Raw genomic sequence first — 14,185 nt, 5'->3', positions numbered from 1 at the left:
CACACACACACACACACACAGAAACATGATATATATTCAGTTAAGCCTCCAAACTGACATTTGAATACGAAGGCAACCCTACAGACATTTGAACACACACACACACACACACAAGCATACACTACAGGAGGGTGTTTTGAGATTAGGGGACGAGATACCTGTACCTGAGTTTGTATCTGTCCCTGTACACGTAAAATCGCCAATGATCTAAAGATTTCAGTGCAACAATCGGTAAATACGAGGTGGCAACTGGCAGGCGTCTCCCACCTGGGTTATATAAAGGAGATTTTCGTGGCTCCAGCGTTCATTTCCAGGGATCCGCAGAGCAGACAACTTGATGCTCCACTCTAATTCTTTAAATCTCTCTCTCTCTCTCTCTCTCTCTGTCTTCCTCTCTTTCTCTCTCTTCCTTTGATTATATATCCTTATTTTCTCTCTCCATTCCTTTAGATCTCTCATTTATGTGTGATAAGAAAATAAAATACGAGAGAGACATAAGAGACAGATAGAAAGAAAGAGCAGGTAAAAAGAAAGAAAGGAAAGGAGAGATGAGATACAAGAAGACCAGAGGAGAGAAAGGATAAGAGAGAAATGCTGAATAAATCAAAAGAAACAGGAGAGAGACGGAAGGGGAGAGAGTAAAACTTAATATAGGAGAGGAGGGAGAAAGGAAAAAGAAGAGAGGGGGAGAGAGAGGGTGGGAGAGAAAAATGTGAGAGGGAGAGTAAGGGAGAGGGAGAGGAAGAAGAGTGAGAAAGATTGAGGAGGAATGAGGGAGCGAAGGAAAAGTGAAGGAGAGTGAGGGAGAAAACGGAGTGAGGGAGAGAAAGAAGAGTGAGGGAGAAGAGAAAACTAAGGTTGTCATTATAGCTGGTCAAATCCTCAGCTTTGCTAAAACTCTGAACTAAGACACCAATAATAATAACAACAATAATAATAATAATAATAATAATAATAATAATAATAATAATAATAATAATAGTAATAATAATAATAGTAATAATAATAATAATAATAATAATAATAATAATAATAATAGTAATAATAATAATAGTAATAATAATAATAATAGTAATAATAATAATAATAATAATAATAGTAATAATAATAACAACAACAATAATAATAATAATAATAATAATAATAATAATAATAATAATAATAATAATAATAATAGTAATAATAATAATAATAATACTAATAATAATAATAATAATAATAATAATAGAAATAATAATAATAATAATAATAATAATAATAATAATAATAATAATAATAATAGTAATAATAGTAATAATAATAATAGTTATAATAATAATAATAATAATAATAGTAATAATAATAATAATAGTAATAATAATAACAATAACAGTAACTTTTTTAGACTGAAGGCTAAAATATCCCTTAGGTATTCTATTCTGGCTAACGCTCATTGTTTTATTCAGCTAATGGGCGCCTAAGGGTTAAAACAGTAATAATAATAATAATAATAATAATAATAATGCAACCCCTCCATTATAAACAAACCAGTAAAAACAAAACAGCCAGCAAACAACAGCAGCAGCAGATAACAGCATGGGCAGTAGCAGCAAACAAAGCAGTAATAGATAACAGCAGACAATAGCAGCAGTAAAACAGCAGACAACAGTCGCAGGAGATAACAACCACAGAAACGACAACAGCAGTCATAGCAGCAGACAGCAGCAGCAGCAACAACAGCAGACAGCAGTAACAGCTACAGCAGCAGTCACAGCAGCAGACAGCAGCTGCAGGGTGATCACAGCCGCTGCAGCAGCTGTTCTCTGAGTCGCTACTGTCATATCCCCCTCAATTGTGACGTCACGTATCTGCAGACAGCGGTGGTGGGCGATACACCCACCTACACCCACCACAAACACCCACCTGCACCACTCCACACCTCCACACCGACTTACAGCCACCACCTACACCCGCCTCTCACATCCCTACACCGAACTAAACACTATTACCGACACCCCCACACCGACCTACACCCACTATATACACCCTCACACCCACCTACACCCACTACTCACCAAATCCACCTACAATACACCTACAATAGCTCTGTGTCTTCTGCAGCCCTCACTGGTACAAGACCCGGCTTACACAAATAATTGACAGTTCCGGATGACTGGGCGGCGCTGGACGGGTGGAGTGGAAGTGTAGGTAGTGGACGTGTAAAACCCACGCGCATGAGGGTGTCTAGTTATCTGGTGGTGAGCGTGTGTGTGTGTGTGTGTAGTTATGATGCTATATAAAAGCATATACACATACACACAAACATACATGTACACTATATATACATTACTCTCACACACACACAAACACACACACACACACACACACACACACACACACACATACACACACACACACACACACACACACACACACATACACACACATACACACACACACACACACAAATAACATCATTGCAATATATAGACAGCTATTACACGTCATCAACAAATTGAAGTCAGTGATTTATTTTATCCAAACCAATATGGGCCACCACCACCACCCTCCCAGGCCACCACCACCACCTCCCAGGACCACCACCACCCTCCCAGGACTACCACCACCAGGACCACCACCACCACCCTCCCAGGACCACCACCACCACCTCCCCAGGACCACCACCACCCTCCCAGGACCACCACCACCTCCCCCACCACCACCCTTCCTGGGCAGGACCACCACCACCACCTCCCCAGGACCACCACCACCACCCTCCCAGACCACCACCACCTCCCAGGACCACCACCACCCTCCCAGGACCACCACCACCCTCCCCAGGACCACCACCACCACCTTCCCCAGACCACCACCACCTCCCCAGGACCACCACCACCCTCCCCAGGACCACCACCCTCCCCAGGACCACCACCACCACCACCCAGGACCACCACCTCACCACCACCCTCCCAGGACCTCACCACCACCACCACCACTCCCCAGGACCACACCACCACCCTACCTCACCACCACCACCTCCCCAGGACCACCACCACCACCCTCCCCAGGACTACCACCACCACCTCCCCAGGACTACCACCACCACCACCTCCCCAGGACTACACCACCACCACCCTCCCCAGGACTACCACCACCCACCACCACCCTCCCCAGGACCACCACCACCACCACCTCCCCTCCCCACCACCACCCTCCCCAGGACTACCACCACCACCACCCTCCCCAGGACCCACCACCACCACCCTCCCAGGACCCACCACCACCCCCAGGACCACCACCACCACCACCCCTCCCCAGGACCACCACCACCACCAATCTCCCAGACCACCACCACCCACCACCTCCCCAGGATTACCACCACCCACCACCTCCCAGGACCACCACTCACCCACCACCTCCTGGTCCCCAGGACCACCACCACCACCTCCCACCCCACCACCACCACCTCCCCAGGACCACCACCACCACCACCCTCCACCCTCCCAGGACCACCACCACCACCCCCAGGACCACCACCACCACCACCCTCCCCAGGACCACCACCACCACCCTCCCTCCCAGGACTACCACCACCACCTCCCTAGGACCACCACCACCACCCTCCCAGACCACCCCAGGACCACCAGGACCCCTTTAGGAGTACCAGGACCAATTTAGGACCACCACGATCACCCCAGGGCCACCAGTGCCAACCCAGGGCCACCATGACCCCACAAGGGCCACCCAGGACCCCACTAAGTCTAAAGCGATCACCCTTACCTTCCCACAGACAGTGAAATATGACAGAAAAAACAGATATACAGAAACAGACAGAGAGAGAAACAGACAGACAGGAAGACAGACAGACACAGACAATAAGAAAGACAAACAGACAGACAGGAAGACAGACAGAAAGACAAACAGACAGACAGGAAGACAGACAGACACAGACAATAAGAAAGACAAACAGACAGACAGACAGAAACAGACAATAAGAAAGACAAACAGACAACAGACAGACAGGAAGACAGACAGATACAGACAATAATAAGAAAGACAAACAGACAGACAGACAGAAGACAGACAGACAGACAGACAATAAGAAAGACAAACGGACACAGACAGACAAGAGACAATAAGAAAGACAAACAGACAGACAGGACAATAAGAAAGACAAACAGACAGACAAAGACAGACAGACACAGACAAACAGACAGGAAGACAGAAACAGACAATAAGAAAGACAAATGACAGACAGGAAGACAGACATAGACAATAAGAAAGACAAACAGACAGACAGGAAGACAGACAGACAATAAGAAACCAGAGACAGGAAGACAGGCAGAAACAGACAATAAGAAAGACAAACAGACAGACAGAAGACAGACAGACAAGAAAGACAAACAGACAGACAGGAAGACAGACAGACACAGACAATAAGAAAGACAAACAGACAGACAGAAACAGACACAAGAAACCGAAAGATTGACAGACACAGACAGACAGAGACCGGAAGATAGACAGACAGACAAAAACAGACAGGCAGAAACAGACACAGACAATAAGAAAGACAAATATACAGAGAGTAACAGCTACAATCTCACCGTGGACAAAGTTCAACAATAAGACCAACTATAAAACAAACTTTGGTCTAACTTTTGTCTAGGTCATGACGAGGAGGAGGAAGAAGAGGAGAGGAGGAGAGAGGAGGAGAGGAGGAGATGGGGGAGAGAGGAGAAGGAGGAGGGAAAAGGAGGAAAGGAGGAGGAGAGGGGGCAGTACAGAAGGAGGAAGAGATGAAAAAGGAGGAGAGAGGAGGAAGAGGAAGAGAAGAGAAGGAAGAGGAGGAAGAAAAGAAGAAGAAGAAGAAGAAGAAGAAGAAGAAGAAGAAGGAGAGGGAGGAGGAGAAGAAGAAGGAGAAGAAGAAGAAGGGGAGAAGGAGAAGAAGAAGAAGAAGAAGAAGAAGAAGAAGTAAAGAAGGAAGAAGAAGAAGAAGAAGAAGAAGAAGAAGAAGAAGAAGAAGAAGAAGAAGAAGAAGAAGAAGAAGAAGAAGAAGAAGATATGTCTCTCCTCTCTTCTGCTAAAAAGAGGAAGGAGGCGAATGACCGGGAATTTGTCTATTCAAAGAATGTGGGTGTGTGTGTGTGTGTGAGGTCAAGTAGGCCAAGCAGTCACACACACACACACACACACAGAAGAAGATAGAAAATAAGACACAAAACAGAGACACACATACAGACAGACTAACAGACAGACAGACAGCCAGACAGACAGACAGACAGACAGAGACAGACAGACAGACAGACAGATTGACTGACAGACAGACAGACAGACAGGACAGTATTTATTTAGACAGACAGACAGACAGACAGACAGACAGACTGACTGACAGACAGACAGCCAGACAGCATCGTCGACATCACACAAGGCAACAAGATGAGTCATAGTGACGCATCTCCCAAGGAGCGGAACTTAATCTTGGAGACGGTCTTGGGGGAGGAGGAGGAAGGAGGACGAGGAGGAAGAAGAAGAAGGAGGAGGGAGTGGAAGGGGAGAAGGAGGAGAGGAGGAGGAGGAGGGAGGAGGAGGAGGAGGGAGGAGGAGGAGGAGAGGAGGAGGGGAAGCAGGAGAAGAAGGATGAGGAGGAGGAGGAGGAGGAGGAGGAGGAGGAGGAGGAGGAGGAGGAGGAGTATGAGGAGGAGGAGGAGGAGGAGGAGGGAGGAGGAGAGGAAGAAGGAGGAGAAAAAAAGAGGAGGGGAGGAGAGGAGGGGAGGAGGAGGAGGAAGAAGAAGAAGAAGAAGAAGAAGAAGAAGAAGAAGAAGAAGAAGAAGAAGAAGAAGAAGAAGAAGGAGGATGAATACAGAAGTTGCAGAAGGCGAGTTAGCAGTATTGGGCTACAAGAAGAGGGAGGAAGAAGAAGAGAGGCAGCAGGTGTAGAAGGGACACTGCTGAACTGTGGGGGGGAGGAAGGTGGGGAGGAAGAAGAAGAGGAGGAGGAGGGAGGGGAGGAGGAGGAGGGACGAGGAGGGAGGGAGGAGGAGGAGGAGGAGGAGGAGGAGGAGGAGGAGGAGGAGGAGGAGGAGGGGAAGAGGGAGGAGAGGAGGAGGAGGAGGAGGGGAGGAGGAGGAGGAGGAGGAAGAGGAGGAAGAGGAGGAGGAGGAGGAGGAGGGGAGGAGGAGGAGGAGGGAGGAGGAGGAGGAGGGAGGAGGGAGGAGGAGGGAGGAGGGAGGAGGAGGAGGAGGAGGAGGAGGAGGAGGAGGAGGAGGAGGGAGGAGGAGGAGGAGGAGGGGAAGAAGGAGGAGGAGGAGGGAGGGAGGAGGAGGGAGGAGGGAGGAGGAGGAGGGGAGGAGGGAGGAGGTGGAGGGGGTGAGGAGGAGGAGGAGGAGGAGAGGAGGAGGAGGAGGGGAGGAGGAGGAGGGAGGGAGGAGGAGGGAGGAGGGAGGAGGAGGAGGGAGGGAGGAGGAGGAGGAGGAGGGAGGAGAGAGGGAGGAGGAGGAGGAGGAAGAGGAGGAGGAGGGAGGAGGGAGGAGGAGGGGAAGAAGGAGGAGGAGGAGGAAGAAGGAGGAGAAAAAAGAGGAGGGGAGGGGAGAGGAGGGGGAGGAGGAGGAGGAGGGGAGGGGGAAGAGGAGGAAGGAGGAGCAAAAAGGAGGAGGGGAGGGGAGGAGGGAAGGAGGGGAAGAAGAAGAAGAAGAAGAAGAAGAAGAAGAAGAAGAAGAAGAAGAAGAAGAAGGAGGATGAATAAGAAGAAAAGCAGAAGAAGGTGAAAGAAGGGTATTAACAGCAAGAAGAGGAGGAAGAAGAAGAGAGGCAGCAGGTGTAGAAGGACACTAAGGGAAACTGTGGGGGAGGAAGGTGGAGAAGAAGAAGAGGAGGAGGAGGAGGGAGGAGGAGGAAGAGGAGGAGGAGGAGGGGGAGGAGGAGGAGGAGGGAGGAGGAGGAGGAGGGAGGAGGAGGGGAAGGAGGAGGAGGAGGAGGAGGAGGAGGAGGAGGAGGAGGAGGGAGGAGGAGGAGGGAGGAGGAGGAAGGAGGAGGAGGAAGACATCAGTAGCAGACTAACAGCAACACCAGAATAAAGGCGATAAAGTAGAGTCAAGAGTTTCAGATATTTCGTAAGTTAAATTCTCCTCCTAACTGGTGACGTGAGAAGGTATCTGACTGACTCACTGTAGCTACGACACAAAGTTCTCGAAATGGAGTCAAAATTACACTGGGAGAGAGAGAGAGAGAGAGAGAGAGAGAGAGAGAGAGTGGGATGATTCATAGGGTAACTGACGTATTCTGTCATGAAGCGAGACAGAAAAATACCAGGCAAGAACTCACTCTATCTGTCATTTTATTTATTTATTTTTCTCTTTACTACTATATATCTCTCTACGTCTACAGCAGTACCTACTTCATCTCTCCCTCCCTCCTTCCTTTCCTTCACTCTCCCTTTCTCTTTTCCTTCCACCTTCTCTCCTCTCTCATCCTACCCAATCTCCTTCCCTCCACTCCCTCGACCTCCTTCCCTCCACTCCCCCTCATCCTACCCAATATCCTTCCCCTCCACTCCTCTTCCTCCTCCCTCCACTCCTTCTCTCCTCTCTCATCCTACCCAATATCCTTCCCTCCACTCCCTCTTCCTCCTTCCCTCCACTCCCCTCCCTCCCACCTTCTCTCCTCTCTCACCCCCCTCCCTCCACCCCCCTCCCACACACGTAATAAAAATAATCTTATCTCCCCATTAAGACTTACGATAAGAAGACAGTCTTAAGACGTCTATTGTCGACTCCACAACACTACCCAGGTGATATTCTCTTTTCAAGCTGCATGGTGCGTCGGACAAAATATCATCGGACAAAATACCAGTTGAAACTCCATTGGACAAAACACGATTGGATAAAATACCATTGGATAAAATCTCATTGGACGAAATACCAATAGATGAAATTCCATTGGACAAAACACCATTGGATAAAATGTCATTAGATGAAATACCATTGGACGAAATACCAGTAGATGAAACTCCATTGGACAAAACATAATTGGATAAAATACCATTAGATAGAATCCCACTGGAGAAAATACCATTGTAATACCCCCACTGAGCATAATACCAATGGAAAGAAAAAACACTGGACAAAACTCAATGGACATAATACCTCGGGACAATTTCCAATGGACAAAATCCCATTCTAATAGGTTCAGGTATTACTGGTAGACCTGTAATGGCTTAGGAACCTCTCCCCCCCCCCTCTCTCTCTCTCTCTCTGTCTCTCTCTCTCTCTCTCTCTCTCTCTCTCTCTCTCTCTCTCTCTCACTCTCTGTCTTTCTCTCTATCTATCTACATCAATCTGTCTCTCTGTCAGCTTGTTTGTTTTTCTTTCTCTCTCCCTCTCAAGTCTGTGTCTCTCTTTCCTCCCTGTCTCTATTCGCCTCTCCTAACTCTGTCTCTTGTATGTGTGTGTGTGTGTGTGTGTGTGTGTGTGTGTGTGTGTGTGTGTGTGTGTGTGTGCTTCTCACATTCCTCACAACATAGTTAACAGGTAGAGGTTACAGTAACGATCTGTGTTGAAGGCATCGACCAGTTAACACCACCTTGACACTTACTAATTAACTGTGTGTGAGAGAGAGAGAGAGAGAGAGAGCCCAAATACCTTCCCCAAGTAACTAGTTCATGACACGCGTTAACACAATAATGACGGCTCCTAGTAATGGCTTCCCGGTTGAAACTGACTGGTATTTCCGTCACGACTCACATATAATATTTACCCATTTATTCATCGCTGTTATTATCGCCCGTCACCTACGCCTCGCCCCCAACACGCAACCCTTGAGTACATAGCGATAGATGTCTTGAGTACGTCACGGTGTAGCATGTTAACTGACCTCTTGAGTACGTAACGGTGTAGCATGTTAACTGACCTCTTGAGTACATAGCGATAGATGTCTTGAGTACGTAACGGTGTAGCATGTTAACTGACCTCTTGAGTACATAGCGATAGATGTCTTGAGTACGTAACGGTGTAGCATGTTAACTGACCTCTTGAGTACATAGCGATAGATGTCTTGAGTACGTAACGGTGTAGCATGTTAACTGACCTCTTGAGTACGTAACGGTGTAGCATGTTAACTGACCCCTAGAGTACATAGCGATAGATGTCTTGAGTACGTAACGGTGTAGCTTGTTAACTGATCCCTTGAGTACGATGTCAATGCCCCTGAGTACAATGTATATGTATATTGATTAAGCTCTCTTAATCCCACTTGAATACAATGACTTAACCCCATGAGTACGATGACAGTCTCTAAAGTACGATATTTTATCCCCAAGAGTACGATGACTTAATCCCTAGAGTACAACCACTTTAACCACTGAGTACGATAACTTCACCTATTGAATACGATATAACCATCTGAATACGACGACCTAAACGCTTGAGTACGATAATATGGTACTCAGGATTTTATGTACTCAAGGTGTTAACTCACAACTATGGTGCTGAGTAATGGCTTAATGGTGCAAGGTATTAGTGTCAAGAGCTTTCATACGCCATTTACTGAACTGTCTGTTACTCTTGTTACATCCTGGAGAGAGAGAGGAATGCAATTCATAGATACAGAGAGATAACATATCTAGTTCTTACGTGACCCGGAAACACCACATTTATATAAGAGGGAATTAAGACAGGTGCGATAACATCATTAACAACAGATAACAGGACATGCACCGGCTATTTGATAAAACCCACGCGTATGAGGGTCTGCTTTGTGCTAATTGGACTTCGTTTCATTTTGGCCAATCAGAGTGCGTCGCAGTTAATGAAGACTAATCAGAGGACGTCATGGTGGATAAGTATACCAATCACCGGGTATCAATCTGGACAAGGACCGATGAGTACACTCCATGCCCGTAAACGCGTGGGTTGTGTTATAGTGCAACATGTAGAGACAGTAACAGGCTGGAGCATCACGTACTGGTGCCTGGTGGACCCTGTTACTGCCTCTGTGTGTGTGGGGGGGGGGGGGGGTCATGACTACACACAGGTATACACATCTTTTAATACACACCAGTGATGTGTGACGCCACAAGAGGTGAAAATTTACATTTTAACACACACACACACACACACACACACACACACAAAAGGCCTCAAAGTCTCATGGTCTCATTGCACGCCATCACGGAATTTGGTGCGCGATCTTGAAATCCCTGGAAGGAGGAGGATGAAGAAGAGGAGGAAGGAGGAGGAGGAGGAAGGCAGAAGGAGGCCACAAGATAAATCATTTATGTCTGCAGAGAGATGAACCAGCCTCGCCCAGCCTAACTCACTCAAAAAATTAAGCTCAAGATCATTAGGTCAGGTTAGGTTGGTTAAATTAGGTTAGTTAGTCTTATTTGCAGCTATAAATTATTTCTTTTAAACCCATTGAAATCCAAGACAGTGAATAAGTTACCTATATTTCACCATTTTTCCCCATTTACAGACTCGGTTCCAGCATTCTACTAGACACTAAAGGAAAACACAAGTATGGCTTAAACAAAAATACACTGAGGCTACCGTAAACAAAAATACACTGAGGCTCTACCGTAAACAGATGCAGTCTCTTTAATCCCTAATTAAGAGGAGAGAATTAGGGAGAAATGGTGTCAATATGAACGTGAGACTCGGCCATGATTAGATGCGTTCTGTTAAGTGAAAAAGTTTAATTTGCGAACATTTGGGAATTCGGACCCAGAACTGAACGTTTAGGACAACACCGAGATGATTAGAAATAGGAAAGAGGAAGAAAAGGAAGGAGAAGAAGCACAGGAGGAAGATAAGAAGAAGAAGAAGAAGACACCGGGGACATGAAGAAATGGAAAAAAAAGAAGTGAAGGATAAAAAAAAAGAGAAAAGGAAGACGAGGAATGAAACAAAGAGAAGAAAATAAAAAAACGAAAGACAAAGAATGGGAAACAAGAAGAAAGGGATGAAGAAGACGAGGAGGAGGATAGGAAGAAGGGAAGAGGATGAAGAAGAGGAATTAAGTAAGAGAAAAGAAGATGAGGAAGAAAAAGCAAAAAGCAACTGAGGAGAAATGGAGAAAAGAAGAGGAAGACAACGGAGGAGAGGAAGAAAGAGAGGATAGGATAAGAGAGGAAGAGAAAGGCCACCTTGGTCTGAGGTTCGACAAAGTAAAATGGATGGCTGAGTAACTCGATTCGACTTCCTAAGTTGAAGTTGAGGAAACTCAATTTGGAAGGCATGGTGGTGGTGTGGTGTGGTGGTGTGGTGTGGTGTGGTGGTGTGGTGGTGTGTGGTGGTGGTGATAGTGTGAAGTGGTGTTAGTGTGATGAGGTGTGTGGTGGTGTGGTAGTGTAGTGATAGTGTGATGTGGTGGAGGTGTGTGGTGAGGGTGGCATTGTTATTAAGGAGGTGTTGGTAAGGTCATGCTGATGTGGAAGTAGTGGTGGAGTAATGGTAGTTATGATCTCAAAGTGGTAGAGGTAGCAGAAGTAGATTCATGGTATGGCATTGGTAGGAGGTCAGTGGTAGTAGTGGTAGCAGTGACTCACAACTAACCTCGTCAGGCAGGGGGTCGTGGTGGTAGTAGTGGTGGTCCTAGTGGTGCGACAGACGAGATGGGGGTAATGGTGGTGGTGGTAGCAGTGAGTCACACTGTACCTTGTCAAGCAGGGGTCGTGGTAGTGATGGTACTAAGGGGTCGTGGTAATGGTGATAACAAGGGGTCGTGGTAGTGGTGATAACAAGGGGTCGTGGTAGTGGTGATAACAAGAAGTCGTGATAGTGGTAGTAGAGGTGGTAGCAGAAAGTGACAACTTACCTTATCAGGCAGGGGGTCGTGGTCGTGTAGGATGGTGTAGCTACGGTGGTGAGGCCGGAGCTCTGAGAATATCTTGTGCACCATTGTTAACTTAAAGCACCAAGACCTGGATCACTGGACACGAGGACAGTTGACGTGTGCACCCTGACAATCTTTCTGTCTTTGTGTTTAGTAAGAGAAGTGGATCTTGTTCACTTGGTGATCTGGACGACACAAACAATAACAGTTCAAGAGGACAGTTCTCACACAAGCACACTTCTGAACATTATCTTCCTGTTTCGTCACTTTTAGAAATCAAGTAAAGCGTTTGGGTGAATTTAAGATACTTTTTGTTTCACTGTCATCTAGGGTGGCACCATACTTATATATGAATCAGAGTGCACAAAGCTTCCATCACAAGTCACACGGAAAAAGTTAAGAGCCGAGATGTGAACACTTCTCTAGTCTCCGTCTTCACTGGCGGGAAGTACAGAGCAGAGCAACACACTACCACAACATGTGACTCAGTTAATATTGTTGTGACGACCAGGCTAGTCAGCTGTTGAAATACACAACACGTGGGTCAGCTGTTCTTCCTTTGCGAACCCAGTCAGCCAGCTGTAGAAATACACTAGTACAACACGTGCACCAGCTGTTCTTGTTGTTGTTGACGCAGCACCCAGCTGTATAAACACAACCCGCGCGTACTACCACACACACTCCCAGTTTATGAATGAAACCCACAAGTAACCAGTCGCCAATGAGGGCTTTGTGAGTTGTTATCTTTCTCCCCACTTCCGGATAATTGTTATCTCAAACAAGCGGCAACAAGACGCATTCCTGGGCAGTCCTGTCTGAGCTGGTCTACTGTGGCTGTCGGCTTCTCTTAGAGAATGACGTTCCTGTTGTCTTTATCTTTTCTCCAGTTCATGATAACTGTTATCATCATAGCGGCGCCATAACACGTAGATCAGAATATAGTGTCCTAAGTCGTCACATAACACAGATCTGTGAAGTGGCTGTCTAGTTATCTTCCAGAGGGTCGACTTCTGTCTTATATTTGAGGGCCCCTCCAGTCCCTGATGGTGGTTGTCCTCCAATCACATAAACAGGCGATGTGGTACCGTAGTTGGCCTCCGGGGAGGTGGTTCTCGCCCTCCAGAGCAGCGACAGAAGCAGCTGGAGAGAAGGAGGGAGAGTATGAGAGTGAGTGAGCGTGTGGGAGAGCAGCGGGAAGCGGGTCCTCTCTCTACCAGGTCAGCCACGCGTCTGAGCCCACGTGAGGGATGTGTGTGTGTGTGTGTGTCTGGTCGACCCGTTGCTGGCTGCTGCTGTTGTTGCACTCGCTCAACCCACTCTCACATGTCCCCCTCTCTAAGGGGTTACCCCCAGCAATTTCTCTCCCTTTAAGGGGATTTACACACGGGAGTACATCTCCCTGGAGCTCGAGACAGCCAACATCTAGAATTCCCGTGATGCAAAAGTGACATGAAATACAACAGAAAAAATAACAAAACGGCTAGAAAAAAGTGCGGGAATCATCACAAGAGTGTTAGAAAGACAGGAGGAGCAACATCATGCCACTGAACAACATCCACACCAATTTTAGAACTGTTTATATAGTTTTTATTAAACCAAAATAAAATAGAAAGTTAAGTGTTGAGAGTAGAAAGACAACTAACCCAAAATCTAAAACACGATTGGTAATATAGACTATTGAACCTGGTTGATAATATAGAACCTCGATGGATGGTAATAGAGCCTCCATGGTTGGCAGCTGGTCATATAGAACAATATAGCCAACTGCACATATTGCAATTATTAACGTGAGGAAGATCTGATTTAGCATTTAACAACAATATCAATGATTTAAATCGCCATCACTTATACTTCCTATCTGGCTGCGCCTTTTACTATAAAATTTCCATACACGTACACAAATAGATAGATAGATAGACGGATGGAAAATTGATAAATAAAGAGAATACACGAATGACAAAAAATGAGAGAGAGAGAGGAGGGGGGGGATGTGTGTGTGTGTCCTGCCACTCTGCATTGTGATTACAAAATGCTTGAAATAATAGCAAGATAACTGAATACATATATAACTTAACAGATTAAATTTACAACAAGGCTTTCAATTTTAGGTTCACGTGTGTCACTCGTAATAGTTATTTAAAAAAAATGCACGCCAGCGAACCTAAAAAAAATACCATTATCTTTGTCAAAAATATCGTTTGTTCTGTGTTGTTGTACTAGAGACAGACAAAAGGATGGTTGATAAAAATATATAAACATAAAAATAGGCATGTATACTGATAGAAAAGTTAACAGAATTGATGAAACGGTACAGAGATTCGGAGACAGAAAGTACTGTACACTGAATATGAAAAATATATAGACTGATTTTAGTTTTCAT

At 46.1% G+C, this 14,185-nt stretch overlaps 1 protein-coding gene across 1 annotated transcript in view; it reads right to left on the bottom strand.

The window, feature by feature from the left end:
* LOC121871909 overlaps nucleotides 1–13,048 on the bottom strand; it is a 45,012-nt gene extending 31,964 nt beyond the window's left edge. The window contains exon 1 of the mRNA XM_042374506.1: nucleotides 11,788–13,048. Coding sequence (XP_042230440.1) covers nucleotides 11,788–11,871 — 84 coding nt within the window. The 5' untranslated portion in view covers nucleotides 11,872–13,048. The remainder of the gene's footprint in view (nucleotides 1–11,787) is intronic.
* Nucleotides 13,049–14,185: the final 1,137 nt, after the last annotated feature.

This window comes from Homarus americanus, unplaced genomic scaffold, assembly GCF_018991925.1.
Source record: "Homarus americanus isolate GMGI-L3 unplaced genomic scaffold, GMGI_Hamer_2.0 scaffold34345, whole genome shotgun sequence".
NCBI lineage: Eukaryota > Metazoa > Arthropoda > Malacostraca > Decapoda > Nephropidae > Homarus > Homarus americanus.
Note: the sequence above shows the minus strand (reverse complement) of the source record. Positions and strands in the feature narration are given on the sequence as shown.